The 23337-nt window shown below is 46.1% G+C and overlaps 1 protein-coding gene across 1 annotated transcript in view; it reads left to right on the top strand.

The window, feature by feature from the left end:
• The window catches only part of PRPF6 (pre-mRNA processing factor 6), a 594778-nt gene that overhangs the window by 556818 nt on the left and 14623 nt on the right, over positions 1-23337 (top strand). Inside the window, exon 19 of the mRNA XM_069243240.1 lies at positions 1452-1566. Coding sequence (XP_069099341.1) covers positions 1452-1566 — 115 coding nt within the window. The remainder of the gene's footprint in view (positions 1-1451; positions 1567-23337) is intronic.

The raw sequence follows: 23337 nt of genomic DNA, 5'->3' as shown, positions 1-23337 counted from the left end.
GTTAAGTAACCAGTTTGTTCCTGCCCACCTATAAATTGACAGCAGAACGACACAGACTTGCTTTGAGCGAACCTTCTTTTTTGACATACCCCCATTCTCCGAGAGCCTGGTGGTTCAGGTTTTGACAAGCAGAATCAATCCAAACTTTTCCTACAACCCCTTTGCATCAGTGGTTCCCATCCTGTGATCCAGGGACCCCTGGGGGTCCGCAAAGCCTCCTCAGGGGGTCTGCAACTGCTTAGAAAATTAAATAATATTAACAGATTTGGTCCCCAGTTTTCACTAATGACTCATTAGGGGGTTGGGGGGGGGTCTCCAGATTCCAGTAATGATTCAGTGAGAGTCCCCAGATTCCAGTAATGATAAAGTGGGGGTCCACAGAAGTCAAAAGGTTGGGACCACTGCTCTAGATAGTAAGTCGAAGAGACTTGAGGCATTCAAGAAGGTAGTGTTCTCTTTAACCATGCCCTTCTGTCAGTCAGCTCCAGCAGTTTGCTGGGTAGGTACTCCCATACATTGTGGGACTCAGTCACAGAGATATTGCCAACAGTCACAGAGAAATTCCGCGCCCACATGGTATAGACCATACAGGATGGCCATTACACGGTAGTAGTTGTGACTAGCGTGGTGCTTCAATCTTGCACTAAAGAACTTTAAAGAAAGTAGGGCTATAGCAAGCTCCTTCAGTCTCCCCATGCCTGCAAGGCAGTATCCCAGCAATTTTGTCCCTTTCAAGTCATCGACAGGCACTTCACTGATAAGCAACGTCAAAGCCCAACACCCCAACAAAAGGCCAGTCCTGTTGCAGTGCGGGTAGACGATCCAACAAACAGGGTCTAGGCCTGTAGGTGTAGCAAACCTCCCAGTCAACTGATGACCCAGCAGTAGCTTTGAAGCTTCTTTAGTTTACCCTTAGCAGCACACGGGTTGGCAGGCCTAACATCCAACAAGTGGATCTTGCAGATATTTAAACTGGACTACGCCCTGCCATTCCCTTCTTTTACCCAACCTCTTCTACCTACATCAGAGCAGCTCTTTGAGGATCACTTGTCCATTTTGCTGCAAGAAGTTCAGACTCTTATGGCGAAAGAAGAGCATTCCGGTCTCAGAAATCATATCCAAATAAATTTCTTGAAATGAAAAAAACAGTAATCTGATTTATTTCCTCCCTAGTTTGAATATGTTTAGTTATTGGTGCGATCTTTTGGAGTTTGGGTTGTCTACCTGTAGGTGTGTGGATTCTTATCAGGGGTTGTTTTAATGAAAGCTGACTGGTTTTTCTTGGTATTGCTTCCTTATATGGAAATAAAATGTGTCTCCCACGTCTAAGAGAATGGAGCTGAAGTGACCTGTATGTGTTTGCCTTTCATGTACATAATGAATCAGAACAAAACATGTTTATAAGTGAAGAACTTGGTGTGTTAAAAGTGGTTCGATTCTTTTTCACACAGGGATTTTGTGGTCTGAAGCTGTTTTTCTGGAGGCACGGCCACAAAGAAAAACAAAGAGCGTGGATGCTTTGAAGAAGTGCGAGCACGATCCCCATGTTCTGCTGGCCGTTGCCAAGTAAGTATACTTTTTGTGTTTTTTTTTAATAAATAATTAATGATTTTAGTTGTAGTACTAGTTTTCATCTGCAATGTATTGCTTTACAAAAATATAAAGTAAAAAATAGAATATTTCAAAATTATTTGAAATACATAAAATTAACAAAGAAGTACACATGACAACTTCAAACATATGAGAATAACTTGATGAGGGGTGGAATGTTAAGAGTACAGATCTCTCGTGAATCTATCTGGATTCCCCACTTTGGATGAGCCTACAACCTGTGCTTTAACTCTCGGAATCCACCAGGCAGATGATGGTTGGCTTTTCCTCTTGCAGAGGTCTCCCTTGTCAGGAGTCCCAAGCCACATGATTCTCTTCTGCACAGCAAACGCCTCTTCCCAATAATAGACCAAACACTCTCAGAGTGGAGAAGTGTGGCACAATGGTTAGAGCGGCAGACCCTGATGCAGAGATCTGGCCCAGGACCAGGGTTCAATTCCCACCTTGGCGGGTCTTGGGCTCAATTCCCTTGGACCAGATAATTCTCGCCTCGGTGCCTCATCAAATTAATGGGTCCCACTGTGTAACTCTGGGCAATAGCTTGCTTAATCTCCACAATCACAGCGCTTGGATGCCTGGCTTCGCCCTGGGGCTGTCCAGGAGTGGGTGCCTCGCAGGGAAAAGCCAGGAGGGGTTCCATAGCGGTATGTGTACAGTGCCTTGAGACCCTAACGGGTGAGTAGTGCGCTATACAAGTGCGAAGTTTACAGAGTTTCAGAGTATACAAATCAGGGTTCATGTGAGCATAACAAGCCGAGGGGGGCAGTTTCAAGACTCCCCACATCCGTGTTCAAACACCAGTTTTATTTATATTCATGTGAAGGGCAGCCTGTTTGAACTTCCATCTCCCTTCTGCTTCAGGTTTCTGCCTAATGTCTGTCCCTATTTATGACATTAAGTAGAGCAGAAATTTCAAACCAGATAGGAAATGCCTTAAATCTGAAAAAACCTGCAGTGCCATATTACAGTTGTGTCCTAGGGCAAATATGCTTTAGCATATGTTATTGTCAGATTTAGTGCTCCAGGTTAATAAAGGCTAGTGCTTGCAGACACTGGGTCTTGATCAAGTAGAGCTGACATTTGCCTTGGTGACATCTGAATAGAAGCAGAAAATAGAGATAGCCCGGTACCCGGAATGAATGCTAGCCAGTGTTTCTTGTTGAAATTATATGGCCTTTGCAGATGCTGAAGTCCATTTAAAATGTATATCCACAAATGTAAAGATAGATAAAAGGGAGAAGAAGAAAGAAAAAAGGTATTCGTATTAATAATGTTTTTTAAAGGGTAAACTGTATGTAAATAGCAACAGCACAGTATCTATTATAAACCAAGCATAATTGTAAATATTTTAGAAAAAAGTATTATGAAGTAGGTTTGTAACTTCTTCATTGTAAGTATTATAATTTGCATTGTAAGTAGAACAAGCAGATAGATAATTTATCAATGGTGACCATACGTTTTAGTTTTTAAAGGAGAGTTATTCATCATATCCAATTTATGGTTAAAGGCCATTTTGTTTCATCAAGCATCTTAAAAATAATTTGGGTCATCCTTTCTGTTAGAGGATACTGCTATTGCTACTAACAAGTCAATTAGTTTATCCTTCTTGGGTAAAACGTGCCTGTCTTTTTATATGGTACCCAGCATAATATTATGTAGCTAAAAATGAAATTCATTCTTTAAAAGACCATTAATCTTTCTCCAAACCAATTCCAAAATTAGTTTATAATCGAGCATGCAAACAACATACGCTTTACAGTACTAGGATGTGAATGACAAGACCAACACTGTTCAGACTTATCAAATTTATGTAACAAACTAGGGCTAAAAAAATAGCCTATTGAAAATAAAATACATAGTGTGGATATTATTTGCAGCCCAAACTACTGAGCCAGAGTTTAGAACTCAACTTGTTTCCATTTTCGAAGAGGCCTCTGAAACTCTATCCCGTTTAATTTCAATATCAGGTTTATTGTATTTCAATTCCACAACATTCAAAAGTGAATTATTAAAATACTTTTTTTTAGATAGATAATGTGTGTTTTAATCTATGACAATTATTTTTTAGGTTTGGTTCTCCATTTTTTTTAAGGATGCTGTTAATTTTAATTTATAATAGAAAGAACAGATTACATTAAATTGGTGATTTCACCTACTACCTTTTATTTAATATCTGATAGTGACTATTTACCGCAGAATTATCTCCAGCGGTCAGACTGGATCCAGAAATTTTGTGAGCAGTACCCCTGAGTGCTGCGTTGCGTCATCCACGCCGGAAGTGATATGCACAGTGCATACATGGAAGCCACCCCAGCGCCATAATGTCAGTTCTTTTTCTTTCCGCGCCAGTCAGCGCAGAGTGGGAGAAGAGCTATCCCTAGTCAATTTTTGACTTAACGTTTTTCAATGTTTTGTCGAGCTCTTTTTGAGGTTTCCTGCTGGTGTGGCAGGATGTCTTTGAAGGAGGAGGAACCAAGCCCTGTGACCCCTGTTGTAAGGAAATGCCTCCTTGGCATGGTTACCCCCTGACTTTTTGCCTTTGCTGATGCTAAGTTTTGATTTGAAAGTATGCTGAGGCCTGCTAACCAGGCCCCAGCACCAGTGTTCTTTCCCTAACCTGTACTTTTGTTTTCACAATTGGCACACCCTGGCATCCAGGCAAGTCCCTTGTAACTGGTACCCCTGGTACCAAGGGCCCTGATGCCAGGGAAGGTCTCTAAGGGCTGCAGCATGTCTTATGCCACACTGGGGACCCCTCACTCAGCACAGACACACTGCTTGCCAGCTTGTGTGTGCTGGTGAGGACAAAACGAGTAAGTCGACATGGCACTCCCCTCAGGGTGCCATGCCAACCTCACACTGCCTATGCAGTATAGATAAGTCACCCCTCTAGCAGGCCTTACAGCCCTAAGGCAGGGTGCACTATACCATAGGTGAGGGCACCAGTGCATGAGCACTGTGCCCCTACAGTGTCTAAGCAAAACCTTAGACATTGTAAGTGCAGGGTTGCCATAAAAGTATATGGTCTGGGAGTCTGTCAAACACGAACTCCACAGCACCATAATGGCTACACTGAAAACTGGGAAGTTTGGTATCAAAATTCTCAGCACAATAAATGCACACTGATGCCAGTGTGCATTTTATTGTAACATACACCCCAGAGGGCACCTTAGAGGTGCCCCCTGAGACCTTAACCAACTACCCGTGTAGGCTGACTGGTTTTAGCAGCCTGCCACACTCGAGACATGTTGCTGGCCACATGGGGACAGTGCCTTTGTCACTCTGTGGCTAGTAACAAAGCCTGTACTGGGTGGAGGTGCTTCACACCTCCCCCTGCAGGAACTGTAACACCTGGCGGTGAGCCTCAAAGGCTCACCCCCTTTGTTACAGCACCACAGGGCACTCCAGCTAGTGGAGTTGCCCGCCCCCTCCGGCCACGGCCCCACTTTTGGCAGCAAGGCCGGAGGAGATAATGAGAAAAACAAGGAGTCGTCACTGGCCAGTCAGGACAGCCCCTAAGGTGTCCTGAGCTGAGGTGACCGACTTTGGAGGATTTCCCCAATAGGGATAGCAATGTGACCCCCTCCCCTTGGGAGGAGGCACAAGGAGGGTGTACCCACCCTTAGGGCTAGTAGCCATTGGCTACTAACCCCCCAGACCTAAACACGCCCTTAAATTTAGTATTTAAGGGCTCCCCAGAACCTAGGAACTCAGATTCCTGCAACCTAAGAAGAAGAGGACTGCTAAGCTGAAAAACCCAGAGTAGACGGAGATACCAACTGCTTTGGCCCCAGCTCTACCGGCCTGTCTCCCCCCCTTCGGAAGACACTGCTCCAGCGACGCTTTCCCCAGGGACCAGCGACCTCTGAATCCTCAGAGGACTGCCCTGCTCTAAAAGGACCAAGAACTCCCGAGGACAGCGGCTCTGTTCACCCAAGACTGCAACTTTGTTTCAAAAGGAGCAACTTTAAAACAACTGCGTTTCCCGCCGGAAGCGTGAGACTTGCTACTCTGCACCCGACGCCCCCGGCTCGACTTGTGGAGAACAAACACTTCAGGGAGGACTCCTCGGTGACTGCGAGACCGTGAGTAGCCAGAGTTGCCCTCCCTGAGCCCCCACAGCGACGCCTGCAGAGGGAATCCCGAGGCTCCCCCTGACCGCGACTGCCTGCTCCTCAGATCCCGACGCCTGGAAAAAACTCTGCACCCGCAGCCCCCAGGACCTGAAGGATCCGAACTCCAGTGCAGGAGTGATCCCCAGGAGGCCCTTGCCTTCCTGCATCGCTGAAGAGACCCCTTGGTCTCCCATTGAGTTCAACGACAAACCCCGACGCGTGTTTGCACACTGCACCCGGCCACCCCCGTGCTGCTGAGGGTGTACTTTCTGTGCTAACTTGTGTCCCCCCCAGTGCCCTACAAAACCCCCCTGGTCTGCCCTCCGAAGACGCGGGTACTTACCTGCTGGCAGACTGGAACCGGGGCACCCCCTTCTCCATTGAAGCCTATGCGTTTTGGGCACCACTTTGACCTCTGCACCTGACCGGCCCTGAGCTGCTGGTGTGGTAACTTTGGGGTTGCTCTGAACCCCCAACGGTGGGCTACCTTGGACCCAAACTTGAACCCCGTAGGTGGTTTACTTACCTGCAAAAACGAACTAACTCTTACTCCCCCCAGGAACTGTTGAAAATTGCACTGTCTAGTTTTAAAATAGCTATATGTGATTTATTTGAAAACTGTGTATGCTATTTTGATTATTCAAAGTTCCTAAAGTACCTACCTGCAATACCTTTAATTTGAAGTATTACATGTAAAATTTGAACCTGTGGTTCTTAAAATAAACTAAGAAAATATATTTTTCTATACAAAAACCTATTGGCCTGGAATTGTCTTTGAGTGTGTTTTCCTCATGTTCGATGGCATATGTTGCTGCAGATACACATGTTTTGCACAGTCCGCTGCCTGGTGTTGGGCTCGGAGTATTACAAGTTGTTTTTCTTCGAAGAAGTCTTTTTTGGTCACGGGACCGAAGGACTCCTCCCTCTTCGGCTCCATTGCGCATGGGCGTCGACTCCATCTTAGATTGTTTTTTTCCGCTGTCGGGTTCGGACGTATTCCTTTTCGCTCCGTGTTTCGGTTCGGAAAGTTAGTCAGAATCTCGGAAGAAAGCGTCGGTATTGTTCCGTTCGGTATCGGGATAGTTAGGTACATCAACACCGATCATCGGAAGACTTTGGGGTAGCTTCGATTCCCCCATCGGGGCCTGGTCGGCCCGACCGCGTGCGACATCGAAGCCGATGGAACGGACCCCGTTTCGTTTCTGCCCAAAATGTCACAGTAAGTATCCTTATACAGATCAGCATTTGGTCTGTAACTTGTGCTTGTCCCCCGAGCACAAGGAGGATACCTGTGAGGCCTGTCGAGCCTTCCGGTCCAGAAAAACACTCCGGGACCGAAGAGCCAGGCGGCTACAAATGGCGTCCACGCCAACAAAACAACGTTTCGACGACAAAGAGGAAACATTCTCGGTTCCGGAATCAGAATCCGGAGACTCCGACGTCGAACAACAGCAACAAACAGTGAGTAAGACGTCGAAAATTAAAACCATCGAGAAGACAAAAGCCCAGGGGACTCCACTGCCAACAGGCCATGGCTCGACCCATAAAACCGGCGACCCGTCGAAGGCGCCGAAAAAGGGCACGCCCATAGTGAAGACACCCGACTCCGGTCGAGGGACCGCCATGGAGCAACCTCGGGGCCGAGATAGCGGCTCCGAGAGGCAAAAACAAGATGCCGGCACTGAAAAACATCGGCACCGAGACACACTGCCGAAAGCCACAAAAATTCTGTCGGTGCCGAAGCCGAAAAAAGATTCTCTCTCGGCGCCGAAAAGTTCCACACCTTCATCCTACACAGAGGAACAAGGAATAAGTGGCCAGATGCACAAATTTGGACAAGAGCTCCAAAGTGTAGAATCAGACTACACACAAAAGAGACTGTACATCCAGCAAGACACAGGGAAGATATCAACCCTTCCCCCAATAATGAGGAAAAGAAGGATCGGACTTCCCAAGGATGACGCACAACCACAAGCCAAAGTGGTTAAAAAAGTCACGCCTCCGCCCTCTCCACCACAACAGGCGTCGCCGGCACAAACACCGCCACAAATGCACTCACCAGCGCAAACTACCATAAGTCAAGATAATCAGGATCAAGACGCTTGGGACCTATATGACACCCCAGTGCCGGACAATGATCCCGATTCATACCCCACAAAGCCGTCACCGCCAGAGGACAGTACCTCATACTCGCAACTGGTGGCTAGGGCTGCAGAATTCCACAATGTCCAACTGCATTCAGATCCTATAGAGGATGATTTTTTATTTAACACCCTCTCGGCTACACATAGCCAATATCAATGTCTCCCAATGCTACCAGGGATGTTACGGCACGCAAAACAAATTTTTGAAGAGCCCGTAAAATCAAGAGCCATCACCCCAAGGGTGGATAAAAAATACAAACCACCACCCACAGACCCAGTGTTTATTACTTCGCAGTTACCACCTGACTCCGTAGTAGTAGGGGCAGCTCGCAAGAGAGCAAATTCCCATACATCTGGCGACGCCCCACCTCCGGACAAAGAAAGCAGAAAATTTGATGCGGCAGGAAAAAGAGTAGCATCACAGGCAGCCAACCAGTGGCGCATCGCAAATTCTCAAGCGCTGCTGGCCAGATATGACCGCGCACACTGGGATGAGATGCAACTTCTCGTAGACCATCTTCCCCAGGAATACCAAAAAAGGGCGCAGCAAATAGTTGAAGAGGGACAAACGATCTCAAACAATCAAATCCGCTCTTCACTGGACGCAGCTGATACTGCAGCGAGAACAGTCAACACTGCTGTCACCATAAGGAGACACGCTTGGCTCCGCACTTCAGGCTTCAAACCTGAAATCCAGCAGGCTGTCCTTAATATGCCCTTCAACGAGAAACAACTTTTTGGCCCTGAAGTGGACACAGCCATTGAAAAACTTAAAAAGGACACAGACACGGCCAAAGCCATGGGCACACTCTACTCCCCGCAGAGCAGAGGCTCTTTTAGAAAAACTCCATTTAGAGGGGGGTTTCGTGGCCAACCCACAGACACCACCAGCCAACAAACAAGAACCACACCATATCAGGGTTCATTCCAAAGGGGAGGTTTCAGGGGATTTAGAGGGGGTCAATTCCCAAGGAGTAGGGGAAGATTCCAGACTCCAAAAACACCTCCACCTAAACAGTGACTTTCAAGTCACACAACCCCTTCACTCAACACCAGTGGGGGAAAGACTAAGCCAATTCTACCAATCTTGGCAGCAGATTACAACAGACAATTGGGTATTAGCAATAATCCAACATGGCTATTGCATAGAATTCCACAAATTCCCACCAAACATCCCTCCAAAAACACGCAAAATGTCACCACAACATTTAGAACTTTTAGGACTAGAAGTTCAAGCACTACTTCAAAAGGATGCAATAGAGTTAGTACCAGTACAACAAAAAAACACAGGAGTTTACTCCCTGTACTTTCTAATTCCAAAAAAAGACAAAACATTAAGACCTATATTAGATCTCAGGACACTAAATACCTACATCATATCGGACCACTTTCACATGGTCACACTACAAGACATCATTCCACTGCTCAAACAGCAAGATTACATGACCACATTAGACCTAAAAGATGCGTACTTTCATATACCGATACACCCTTCTCACAGAAAGTACCTAAGGTTCGTATTCAAAGGAATACATTACCAATTCAAAGTGTTGCCATTCGGAATAACAACTGCACCAAGAGTGTTCACAAAATGTCTAGCAGTAGTAGCAGCACATATCAGGAGACAACAAATACATGTGTTTCCTTACCTGGACGATTGGCTAATCAAGACCAACACAGTAAAAAAGTGCGCAAACGACACCACATATGTCATACAAACCCTTCACAAACTGGGTTTCTCCATCAACTATACAAAATCACACCTCGAACCGTGTCAGACACAACAATATCTAGGAGCAACCATCAACACATCAAAGGGAATTGCCACTCCAAGTCCACAAAGAGTGCAAGCATTCCACAAGGTTATAAGTGCTATGTTTCCAAACCAAAAGATACAAGCAAAATTTGTGCTAAAACTTCTAGGCATGATGTCATCATGCATAGCCATTGTCCCAAACGCAAGACTACACATGCGACCCTTACAACAGTGCCTAGCATCACAATGGTCACAGGCACAGGGTCAACTTCAAGATCTGGTGTTGGTAGACCGCCAAACATACCTCTCGCTTCTATGGTGGAACAGCAACAATTTAAACAAAGGGCGGACATTTCAGGACCCAGTGCCTCAATACGTTATAACAACAGATGCTTCCATGACAGGGTGGGGAGCACACCTCAATCACCACAGCATTCAAGGACAATGGGATGTACACCAAACAAAATTTCATATCAATTACCTAGAACTGTTAGCAGTATTTCTAGCGTTAAAAGCCTTTCAACCCATAATAACACACAAATACATTCTTGTCAAAACAGACAACATGACAACAATGTATTATTTAAACAAACAAGGAGGAACACACTCAACACAATTGTGCCTCCTAACACAAAAGATATGGCAGTGGGCGATTCACAACAACATTCGCCTAATAGCACAATTTATTCCAGGGATCCAAAACCAACTAGCAGACAACCTTTCGCGAGACCACCAACAAGTCCACGAATGGGAAATTCACCCCCAAGTTCTGAACAAGTACTTTCAAATTTGGGGAATACCCCAGATAGATTTGTTCGCAACAAAAGAAAACGCAAAATGCCAAAACTTCGCATCCAGGTACCCACACCGCGAATCACAAGGCAATGCTCTATGGATGAGTTGGTCAGGGATATTTGCATACGCTTTTCCCCCTCTCCCTCTCCTTCCATATCTAGTAAACAAGTTGAGTCAAAACCAACTCAAACTCATACTGATAGCTCCCACATGGGCAAGACAACCTTGGTATACAACTCTACTAGACCTTTCACTAGTACCGCATGTCAAACTACCCAACAGACCAGATCTGTTAACACAACACAAACAACAGATCAGTCATCCAAACCCAGCATCATTGAATCTGGCAATTTGGCTCCTGAAATCCTAGAATTCGGACACTTAGACCTCACACAAGAATGCATGGAGGTCATAAAACAAGCTAGAAAAGCTTCCATTAGACACTGCTATGCATCTAAGTGGAAAAGATTTGTTTGCTACTGCCACACCAATCAAATCCAACCATTGCATGCCTCTACAAAGGACATAGTGGGATACTTACTACATTTTCAAAAAGCGAATCTCGCTTTTTCATCTATAAAAATACACCTCGCAGCAATATCTGCTTACCTACAAACTACTCATTCATTGTCTCTATTTAAAATACCAGTTATTAAAGCATTCATGGAAGGGCTAAAAAGAATTATACCACCAAGAACACCACCAGTTCCTTCATGGAACCTTAACATCGTCTTAACAAGACTCATGGGTCCACCTTTCGAACCCATGCATTCCTGTGAAATGCAATATCTAACCTGGAAAGTCGCATTTCTCATTGCAATCACATCCCTCAGAAGAGTAAGTGAAATACAGGCATTTACCATACAAGAACCATTTATTCAAATACACAAAAATAAAATAGTTCTAAGAACAAATCCAAAATTTCTACCAAAAGTAATCTCACCATTCCATTTAAATCAAACAGTAGAATTGCCAGTGTTCTTCCCACAACCAGATTCCGTGGCTGAGAGGGCACTACATACATTAGACATCAAAAGAGCACTAATGTACTACATTGACAGAACAAAGCTAATCAGGAAAACAAAACAACTGTTCATAGCTTTTCAAAAACCACACATAGGAAATCCAATCTCTAAACAAGGCATTGCTAGATGGATAGTCAGATGTATTCAAACATGCTATCTTAAAGCCAAAAGAGAATTGCCTATTACACCAAAGGCACACTCAACCAGAAAGAAAGGTGCTACAATGGCCTTTCTAGGAAACATTCCTATGAGCGAAATATGTAAGGCTGCAACCTGGTCTACGCCTCATACATTTACTAAACACTACTGTGTAGACGTACTAAATGCACAGCAAGCTACAGTGTGCCAAGCTGTACTAAGAACATTATTCCAAACTACTTCAACTCCTACAGGCTAAACCACCGCTTTTAGGGGAGGTAACTGCTTTATAGTCTATGCAAAACATGTGTATCTGCAGCAACATATGCCATCGAACTGAAAATGTCACTTACCCAGTGTACATCTGTTCGTGGCATTAGTCGCTGCAGATTCACATGTGCCCTCCCGCCTCCCCGGGAAGCCTGTAGCCGTTTAGAAGTAGATCTTAAATCTTAAACATTTGTACATTTGTAAATAATTATTATAAACTTTTTATGTACATACGTATTCACTCCATTGCATGGGCACTATTTATAGCAAACAACTCCATCCTCACCCTCTGCGGGGAAAACAATCTAAGATGGAGTCGACGCCCATGCGCAATGGAGCCGAAGAGGGAGGAGTCCTTCGGTCCCGTGACCAAAAAAGACTTCTTCGAAGAAAAACAACTTGTAATACTCCGAGCCCAACACCAGGCAGCGGACTGTGCAAAACATGTGAATCTGCAGCGACTAATGCCACGAACAGATGTACACTGGGTAAGTGACATTTTCATTATTGCTTGTGTATGTAAAACAAATGCTTAACACTACTCCTTTGATAAGCCTTCTGCTCGACCACACTACCACAAAATAGAGCATTAGTATTATCTCTTTTTGCCACTATCTTACCTCTAAGGGGAACCCTTGGACTCTGTGCATACTATTCCTTACTTTGAAATAGTGCATACAGAGCCAACTTCCTACACCTGTCATCTATCAATGTCTGTGACGGACCCACAACTTGTATGCCTCTGTTGCCTTGAGCACGTCCACAACCTGAAGGCCTGCACCCATTGGAGCACTATGAACCTGAAGGCCTTGAGAGAGCGCTCGTCAAGTTTATGGTGGCTCAACTAGTGGCGCCACGTCAACAGATGTCCCGGTCAAGAGGAAAGTCCCTGGAGAAGTCTCAAGAGTCCAAGATCCTTGTCACACTCCCAAGTCATTGGGTTACTCGGGTATGTCCCGCCACAAGAAGTTGTTGAAGAGGTCATCTGACAAGAAGAGGGACTGTTCACATTTGAGGCCTCGCTCTGTGGTAGAGCCTGCATCTGGGCTGTCTCCACACCTCCCCGATTTTCAAGGAGCTGTTGTGATCACCACCTAACTGAATGAATTCTGTGAGGCCATGCACCTTATTTTTGGGTGGCACGTTCCATCTGGTGCACCTTTGGTCCCTGAGGGGTTGGCATGGGCCCTTCTGGTTCCACACCAGCTGTTCCAGCCCAGGTGCCAGGGGGGCCCCCTTGGATCCATTCCTGGATCCAGACCGACACCAGTCGTGCAATCTCAACCTTCCCTGGCACTGATCCAAATAAGCAAAAAAGTGTTCAAACTACACCCATGCTCATATTCTATGGCATGCCAACTAGTTAAAAAGAAGACAATAGGAAAGGTAATATAAGCATCCAGTGGGTCCAAGATGAGAACTGGCATTAATATGACTGATACTGTGACCAGTTCTCATCTTTGACCCACTGGATGCTTTTCCTTACATGGAAGTCGTTATTTTTTACACTCCATTTTTACTAACTTATTCTACCCTTTTATAGGTTAGTTTCAATATATTTTCTACTTTTGAGTCTTCTTTTTTCTCATTGTTGCGATTTTTCATATTTTCCGTATGGACATTTTAGGTAACTTATCAGTGCACTTTTTGTACTCTGGGTCTTTTACTTGGTTAATGGATCTTTACTGCTCAGTATTGGGATCTAGTTCATCTCCCATCTTACCACACGATTTTGGTTTTCCATCTTAGATATAGGGAGTTTCTTACACCTCTCTTCCTTTTTTCTTTTTTGCTTTTACTTAATCAGTTTCTCTCTTTTTCCCCTTCTTGTTATTGAGTAGTCTGACTGATTAAATACTTTTGTATACTTTCACGTTCTTGAAAAAGTCACTCTGTGACAAAACACGTGTCAGCCGTTGCTCAATCTTGAATGTACTGAAGACTACAGAGTTAATCTCTTCTCAATAACCCATTCAACCGTTCCATCCAATATCTATGGACATTTACTTTTGTTTGGACACTCTACTGAGTGCTGGGGTACCTCATTTGTTGATTGCCCTCGTACCATCATGGGCACCCAGTTGGTGGCAGGATATGTCTCCACTTGTCTTACTGGCGGTCCATAACATTGGACAGGTGAGTTTTCCAGATTGTCTGAAGGGGCTACTGCCTCCCCTTCAAGGCTCCCCCCCCTCCACCATGCCACCCTCTTGCAACAAGATGACAGATCTCCGCCAGGAAGTGAAGGCTCTCTTGGCCAAAGGAGCCATGGAAGGGGGGTGCTGACACCAGAAGTAGGTCTTGGTTGCTATTCCCTCTACTTTATGGTGCCCAGAAACCACAGAGGCCTTCGTCCTATCGTCAACCTGCACCCTCAAGAAGGAGAAGTTCAGAATGCTCACTCTCCCTCAGGTCCTGTCTGCCCTGGACCTCGGAGACTAGATAACAGCATTTGACTTGCAGGACGTGTATTTTCACAACCCCATCCTGCGTGCCCACAGACATTACCTGTGGTTCACGGTACATCACAAGCACTTTCTGTTCACTGTGCTCCTGTTCGGCCTTACTAGAGCCCCTCTGGTGTTCACCAAGGTGATGGTGGTGGGTGCAGCTCATCTGTATAGATTAGAAGTTTCAGTCTTCTCCTATCTCTACTGGCTTTTGAAAGTGGGCTCACCACAGGCTGTTGTCTCCGCCCTCCAGACTACGGTGGACCATGGGCATTCGCTGGGCTTAACTATTAACATGCCGAAGTCACACCTGACTCCTTCTCAGACGCTCCCCTTCTTTGGAGCTGTTCTGGACAATGTGCAGTTTTAGGCTTATCCTTTCAAATGGCGAGTCCAAGATATTCAGGCTTCAGCAGAGGGGACTACAAACAACTTGCAGTGGTGGCTAATGAACTGCGATTGGGTCAGCGGCAGACCTCTCTCCCTTACTCAACTAGTTCTGACAGTAGTGACAGATGTGTCACTCCTGGGATGATGCAGCCATCTATCTGGGAGAGGTGGAGATCAGAGGACTGTGGTCTCCGGCGGAATCCAGACTCCACGACAACCTGTTGGAGCTCCGAGCGATCCACTTGGCGTTGAAATCCTTTCTACCCTCCATCAAGGAAAGGATAGAGCAGGTGTTTAAGGACAACACCACCACCATGTGGTACTGCCACAAACCAGGCAGGGTGGAGTCATGGACCTTTCGGCAAGAGGCCCGGCATCTCTGGGCATGGCTGGAATGTCGGGGCATATCCCTGGTGGTTTAACATCTGGTGGGCTCTCTGAATGCCAGAGCAGACAAACTCACTGGAAGATGCCTAGCGGATCACTGTTGCATCTCCATGCGGAGGTAGTGCAGGGTCTCATTCAGCAGTTGGGAGAGCCTTGTTTGATCTATAGAGCACAGCTGGGAACATGCAGTGTCAGCAGTTCTGCACTCTGGAGTTTCCAAAACAGCTCGTTTCATCTTGAGTGGAGCTTAGGCCTCCTGTACACCTTTCTGCCCATACCACTCCTGCCTAGAGTTCTCAAGAAGATCAGGAACGACCAGGCCAAGTCATTTTTGTGGCTCCGCACTGGATACCAGGGAGTCTGCTATCCCGGGCTGTTGAGCATGGCCATTGGTCCTCCAATTAGGCCGCCCCTTCGGTAGGATCTTCTGTCCTCCACCCAAATCTGTTAACTCTTTACCTTCTTGCCTGGAGAGTGAGCTTTAGGAGTTAACAGTTTTCAACCTTCCCCCCGAAGTCTGTGATGCTATCTTGGCAGCGTGGCATCCCTCCACCAAGATGGTATTTACCTACAGTTTGTGGCATGGTGCACAGAAAGACAGATCGGTCCCCTTTTGCCCCCACAAGTTCTTTTTCTTTTTTCACTTGCCCAGCAGGGCTCTGCTCTGGGCTCTCTCAAGGGCTACCTTTCTGCTATTTCTGAGGTTGCCTGACCAGACATCCCTTTTTTATCTCCTACTGTAAATAGGTTCTTGAAAGGTTTGCACCATTTTCCACCTTCTACTTTCATTATACCCCAGTGGGACCTAAATCTCGTCCTCACTTTGCTTATGTATGTCCTATTTGAGGCTTTGCACAATTGTCCACCCAGGCTCCTCACCATCAAGACGGCCTTCCTCCTGGCTATAACATCTGCTAGGAGGATCAGAGAGCTTCAGGTTTTATCATCCAAGTACCCTTATTTAAACATATACCCAGACAAGCTGGTGCTTCAAACGAGAGCTTCCTTTCTTCCAAAAGTGATCACTCCCTTTCATGTAGGGCAATACATCACTCTGTCTACTTTTTACGCTCCGTCACATTCTTCCATTTAAGAGGAGTGACTTGACCATCTGGACCCGAAAAGAGTGTTGTCTTCACTGTATGGCAGAGAAGGTGCCCCCCCCCACTACATAAAATGTATGTCAAGGCATATAGCGATGGGGTTCTGCCTAAAGACTTGAGGACAGCAATAGTAATCCCAGTCCTGAAGCCTGGGAAATGGAACTCATGTAGACCACTGTCGATGTTGAAAGTAGAGGTGAAGATTTTAGCTAAAGCCCAACAAACTTCATCCGAGGCGTGACAACCGAGTTGATACACCCGGACCAAAATGGCTTTATGTCACACCGCTCCACTCTCATTTGACTCAGTGGAATGGCCCTACCTGTTCGCGATGTTAGCAAAGATGAGATTTGGTCGCAGCTTCTTAAAATTGGTCCAGCTACTGTACACAAATCCATGGGTGAGGGTGAAGGTAAACATGGTGCTGTCTCAGGTCTTCCCGATAGGGAGAGGAACGCGACAGAGCTGCCCCCTGTCGTCGCTGCTCTTTGCTTTAGTCATGGAGCTGCTGGCTGAATGGATACACATAGATGCACAGTCAGAAGGTTGGAGGTGGGGTACAGCATGGGAAGAACAAATTTCATTGTATGCGGATGAGATACTGTTATACCTGGCAGACCCAGATAAATACCTTGATCGAATCAGAGAGATATTTGAGATACATAGGGAATATACTGGACTTAAAATTAACTGAAATAAATCACCGATTTTCTCAGTGGGTAACTGGAAAGCGGGAACTACCACTTAGGATTGAAAAAACCCACTTCAAATACTTAGGTCTCTGGATCTCCACATCCTCTGCCATGTATTTTGAAGACAATATAACACTGCTAGTGTGACGTTTTGGATGTCAAACACTGGGAGAATCTACCATTATCACTGCCGGGAAAAGCGTCTGTTTTTAAAATGGTGACACTCCCATAGTTCCTTTATATACTACAGAACACGCCATATAGGATGTCTAATATATTCTTTAAGAATGTGGATGCACTGCTTCGAGTGCTTCTTTGGCAGGGTTGTGCACCGCGAAGAGCACTCCCCCCACCTTCAGAGATCTGTACGCAGGAGGGATAGCACTACCCAACCTGCGCAGATACGAGGCAGCACACCCCTCCATAATTAATGAATGGACATTTGCACCGCAGACACATCTTGCACTTTAAATGGATAGGGAGATGATGGGGACTAAAGTCTACTTACATATCCTCTATGAAGGGAAATTAAGGAAGGATGCTTGCTTCCCCCCCACCCCCCAGCCACTAGATCAACGGTGGAGTTATGGTATCAACTACATAGAGCTATGGGGAATGGAAGGGTAGACTGTCACTAGGCACACCCCTGTGGATGGGAAACAGACTGCCAGGAGTAAAAACACTGGAGGGCTTTAGACAATGGGACCACATAAGGATTAGCAAATTGGCGAAAATGGGGGATACCAGTGGCATGACCCCATTCACCCACTTTCAAACAGAATATGACATGCATCCCTCTCAACAATACAGGTATTATTAAGTTTTGTATGTTTTTACAAAATCAATAAATTACTATTAAAAAAACAAAACAAAAAAAGAGTGTTGTCATTCTGCCCTGATACGGGTGGAAGACCAAATCTTTGTGGGGTATGTCGGAGCGAAGAAAGACCAGGCAGTGCAGAAGCGGAACATCTCCAGATGGATTTTCATCAAGATCTGTAATGTACTGGCCGGGAAGAAACTCCCTGAGGGTTTGCGTACTCATTCCACCTGAGCCATTGCTGTGGCTTCTGCATTAGCATGTGGAGTTCCATTCTTGGACATCTGTCAGGCAGCAACATGGGCTTCTCTGCACACGTTCACAAAACACTAATGCCTGGACATTCAGGTTTGTCGGGGTGGGCATTTTGCCCGTTCGGTCCTGCATAACTTCCTTGTGTGAAATTGGTCCACAGACCCACCTCCAGGGAGGTATTGCTGGGGTATCTATTTTAAGGTAAGGAATTGGCGGCTAGAAGTCTCTATCAAATGAACAAGTTACTTACCTCAGGTACCACCTTATGTGTTAAGGGGATGTATCTAGCTGCAGATTCCTTACCGACCCACCCATCCTTCCTGCTCTGTGAACGGATTTCTACGAACAGGGCTATATCTTTCAGGGCCCTAGTTTTCTACACCAGTGGTCAGTTTTCTTTGTGGCTCTGAGCTTTCCATGTGGAAAGTTGCGAAAAGAAACTGACGTCAGTACATGGGATGGCGCCTGTACAGACACTTCACATGTCACTTCTGATGGGGACGCCGATGCCACGCAGAGCCGAACAACGCCACCTACTTACCGGCACATAGGAGTGCTGCGCATGAAAACAAATCCTAATCTACTCTGATGCCTGGGGATAATCTTAAGGTAAGGAACCTGCAGCTAGATACATTTTTTACCAGATAAGGCGTTAACCAGAATGTTGCAGACAATTACTAACCTGTGGTATATTTTAAATGGAAGTGTATTTATTTGTTTTGACCACATTCTACTGCTTGTGTGCTTTTTTGTTTTCATGCGACATGATGGAAACCTGTCAGGGCAGACCCACGTTCTAACGCTAGGCATTTTTTCCCTTTAAGCGTTAAATTAGTGTCAGTGTACCTTTTCCCTTGTCAAAAAATCCTGGAGTCTTTGAAATTAGGTGGTTTCTTAACTAAAACTGTGCAGAACCCCATTTCTAATTATGTAAGCTACAAAACCACAGGTTATGGTGCAGGCAGTAGGACTTGCTGGTGGAGACTGATGACTATCACAAACTGTCTGATTGACTGTCAGCAGAAGGATGATTTGCAGCACAAGCCTGTTCTAACTTTTCATAGAAATGTATAAAGCAATGGAAGTAATGCTTGGAATACTCTCAGCACCATTTTCGAGATTCTTCACACACGTGGCACAGTCAACGTCTTTTTGCACAGAGAAATATCAATATACTCTCTATTTTCCCACGATATAATAGAACTTCATTGAAAAAAACGGAGTCTACTCATATGGTGCACAGAAGAACTCACTTTTAAGATGATCACAAAATGCACTATGAGCTGGATACAAGCCCTGTTTAACAAGACGCCATGCTGTATGAATCCAACGATTATGCGTGATATATGGCTTGATTAGTACAAGGAAGTGGAATAACTCTGGGATGATGTCAAGATAGACTTCATGTTGTATGTCTTTGAGTTGTACCTTCAATGCCTTTCACAGCTGAATGAGGTTGGCTCTTGTATGAGGTTTTAAAAACAGCTGTGCACAGTTACACTGTCTGGCGGTAGAATTAAGAGAATTTCTCCTTCCTGATAAAAGCACTAACATTGCTGCAGTATAAGAATGGATACCTTCCATGGCTGCCATGGTTCCTATAGCCAGAATCAGATTTTCAAAACCCTGGCCATGTCAAAATCACTGACTCTAAGTTCTATCCAGTCCTATACCCAGGGATCCCAAGGGCATTCATTTATATTAGGTGCTGGGCTCGGTCATCTTTACCAAAGCAAGAAAGCAATGAGTCAGTCCAGAGGCTAGTACTCTCCCTCCACCTGACAGAGTTTAAAAATACTGGATGCAGTGGGTTAGAAAGTTGGGGCATCAACAGTCACACAGTGGTTCATTGACAATTTGGGCACTCTTCAGTAGATATGGTCACTAGCAATGAGGGGAAAGTGAGGAACCTCTCCAACACTTGGCTAACAACCATTAACCAGCAATTTTACAAGGGGGCACGCTCATAGCGAGCATTTGGTCCAAAGCTTCTCTGGACCATTGTACACAAACAGCAGACACCTAATTACTGGCTTACTCCTCGCAGACAGTGAAGGCTTCACATTCCTGGTTAAAGCATGCAGGCCAAGAGCCACATTTTTTATATGTCCTTTATTGGGATCCCCTATCTAGGGAAGACCTGGGCAGTATTTTGAAGAGTATTAAGTAGTATATTGCTATACATGTTGTAGGAAGTTGGCTCTGTATGTGCTATTTCAAAGTAAGGAATAGCATGCACAGAGTCCAAGGGTTCCCCTTAGAGGTAAGATAGTGGCAAAAAGAGATAATACTAATGCTCTATTTTGTGGTAGTGTGGTCGAGCAGTAGGCTTATCAAAGGAGTAGTGCTAAGCATTTGTTGTACATACACACAGGCAATAAATGAGGAACACACACTCAGAGACAAATCCAGCCAATAGGTTTTGTTATAGAAAAATATCTTTTCTTAGTTCATTTTAAGAACCACAGGTTCAAATTCTACATGTAATATCTCATTTGAAAGGTATTGCAGGTAAGTACTTTAGGAACTTTGAATCATTACATTAGCATGTATACTTTTTACATAAAACACACTAAGCTGTTTTAAAAGTGGACACTTAGTGCAATTTTCACAGTTCCTGGGGGAGGTAAAGTATTGTTAGGTTTCACAGGTAAGTAAGTCACTTACAGGTTTCAGTTCTTGGTCCAAGGTAGCCCACCGTTGGGGGTTCAGAGCAACCCCAAAGTCACCACACCAGCAGCTCAGGGCCGGTCAGGTGCAGAGGTCAAAGAGGTGCCCAAAACACATAGGCTTCAATGGAGAGAAGGGGGTGCCCCGGTTCCAGTCTGCCAGCAGGTAAGTACCCGCGTCTTCGGAGGGCAGACCAGGGGGGTTTTGTAGGGCACTGGGGGGGGACACAAGTCAGCACAAAAAGTACACCCTCAGCAGCGCGGGGGCGGCCGGGTGCAGTGTGCAAACACGCGTCGGGTTTACAATGGTTTTCAATGAGAGATCAAGGGATCTCTTCAGCGTTGGAGGCAGGCAAGGGGGGCACTCCTCGGGGTAGCCACCACCTGGGCAAGGGAGAGGGCCTCCTGGGGGTCACTCCTGCACCGGAGTTCCGTTCCTTCAGGTGCTGGGGGCTGCGGGTGCAGGGTCTTTTCCAGCCGTCGGGAAATGGAGTTCAGGCAGTCGCGGTCAGGGGGAGCCTCGGGATTCCCTCTGCAGGCGTCGCTGTGGGGGCTCAGGGGGGACAACTTTGGTTACTCACAGTCTTGGAGTCGCCGGAGGGTCCTCCCTGAGGTGTTGGTTCTCCACCAGTCGAGTCGGGGTCGCCGGGTGCAGTGTTGCAAGTCTCACGCTTCTTGCGGGGAGTTGCAGGGGTCTTTAAATCTGCTCCTTGAAACAAAGTGGCAGTTCTTTTGGAGCAGTGCCGCTGTCCTCGGGAGTTTCTTGTCTTTCTTGAAGCAGGGCAGTCCTCAGAGGATTCAGAGGTCGCTGGTCCCTTGGAAAGCGTCGCTGGAGCAGGTTTCTTTGGAAGGCAGGAGACAGGCCGGTAAGTCTGGGGCCAAGGCAGTTGGTGTCTTCTGTTCTTCCTCTGCAGGGGTTTTTCAGCTCAGCAGTCCTCTTCTTCTTGTAGTTTCAGGAATCTAAAGTTTTAGGTTCAGGGAAGCCCTTAAATACTAAATTTAAGGGCGTGTTTAGGTCTGGGGGGTTAGTAGCCAATGGCTACTAGCCCTGAGGGTGGGTACACCCTCTTTGTGCCTCCTCCCAAGGGGAGGGGGTCACATCCCTAATCCTATTGGGGAATCCTCCATCTGCAAGATGGAGGATTTCTAAAAGTTAGTGTCACTTCAGCTCAGGACACCTTAGGGGCTGTCCTGACTGGGCAGTGACTCCTCCTTGTTGTTCTCATTATTTTCTCCGGCCTTGCCGCCAAAAGTGGGGGCCGTGGCCGGAGGGGGCGGGCAACTCCACTAGCGGGAGTGTCCTGCGGTGCTGGCACAAAGGGGTGAGCCTTTGAGGCTCACCGCCAGGTGTGACAGCTCCTGCCTGGGGGAGGTGTTAGCATCTCCACCCAGTGCAGGCTTTGTTACTGGCCTCAGAGTGACAAAGGCACTCTCCCCATGGGGCCAGCAACATGTCTCGGTTGTGGCAGGCTGCTGGAACCAGTCAGCCTACACAGATAGTCGGTTAAGGTTTCAGGGGGCACCTCTAAGGTGCCCTCTGGGGTGTATTTTACAATAAAATGTACACTGGCATCAGTGTGCATTTATTGTGCTGAGAAGTTTGATACCAAACTTCCCAGTTTTCAGTGTAGCCATTATGGTGCTGTGGAGTTCGTGTTTGACAGACTCCCAGACCATATACTCTTATGGCCACCCTGCACTTACAATGTCTAAGGTTTTGCTTAGACACTGTAGGGGCATAGTGCTCATGCACTAGTGCCCTCACCTATGGTATAGTGCACCCTGCCTTAGGGCTGTAAGGCCTACTTGAGGGGTGACTTATCTATACCTGCATAGGCAGTGAGAGGCTGGCATGGCACCCTGAGGGGAGTGCCATGTCGACTTACTCGTTTTGTTTTCACCAGCACACACAAGCTGGTAAGCAGTGTGTCTGTGCTGAGTGAGGGGTCTCCAGGGTGGCATAAGACATGCTGCAGCCCTTAGAGACCTTCCTTGGCATCAGGGCCCTTGGTACCAGGGGTACCATTTACAAGGGACTTATCTGGATGCCTGGGTGTGCCAATTGTGGATACAAAAGTAAAGGTTTAGAGAAAGAACACTGGTGCTGGGTCCTGGTTAGCAGGCCTCCGCACACTTTCAATTCAAAACATAGCATCAGCAAAGGCAAAAAGTCAGGGGGTAACCATGCCAAGGAGGCATTTCCTTACACATGTGATGAAGGTTGTGTGAACACCATATCAGTACCATCCTTTTAGAAGCATGTGTAGGAACCCAGGCTTTTTGCAGGTCCCACTCCCCATTTGACCTACTAGATTCTGGTTTTCGAATCTTACATGCACTCAAGCCTGCTTACCAGGCTCCAGTGCCACTGTTCTTTCTCCAAAAATGAAATATCTGACTGTGTACAATTTGCACACAGTTTAGCACCCCTGTAAGTCCCCAGTAATGGTACCCTAGTACCTAGGGCATGGACACTAAAGAGTTTCCCTAAGGGCTGTAGCATGTATTATGCCACCTTAAAGAACCCCCTTATAAATTACATGCAGACTGATACTGCAGGCTGTGTCATGGTACAAACTATGAGTGAGAACACGACATGGCACACTCATTGTGTGCCATGCCAAAGTCATGGCATATAATAGATGTAAGTCACCCCTACAGCAGGCCTTGAAGCCCTAAGGCAGAGTACATTATATTTTATGTGAGGGCATACCTGC

Source organism: Pleurodeles waltl, chromosome 7 (assembly GCF_031143425.1).
Source record: "Pleurodeles waltl isolate 20211129_DDA chromosome 7, aPleWal1.hap1.20221129, whole genome shotgun sequence".
In the NCBI taxonomy this organism is placed as follows: domain Eukaryota; kingdom Metazoa; phylum Chordata; class Amphibia; order Caudata; family Salamandridae; genus Pleurodeles; species Pleurodeles waltl.
Note: the sequence above shows the minus strand (reverse complement) of the source record. Positions and strands in the feature narration are given on the sequence as shown.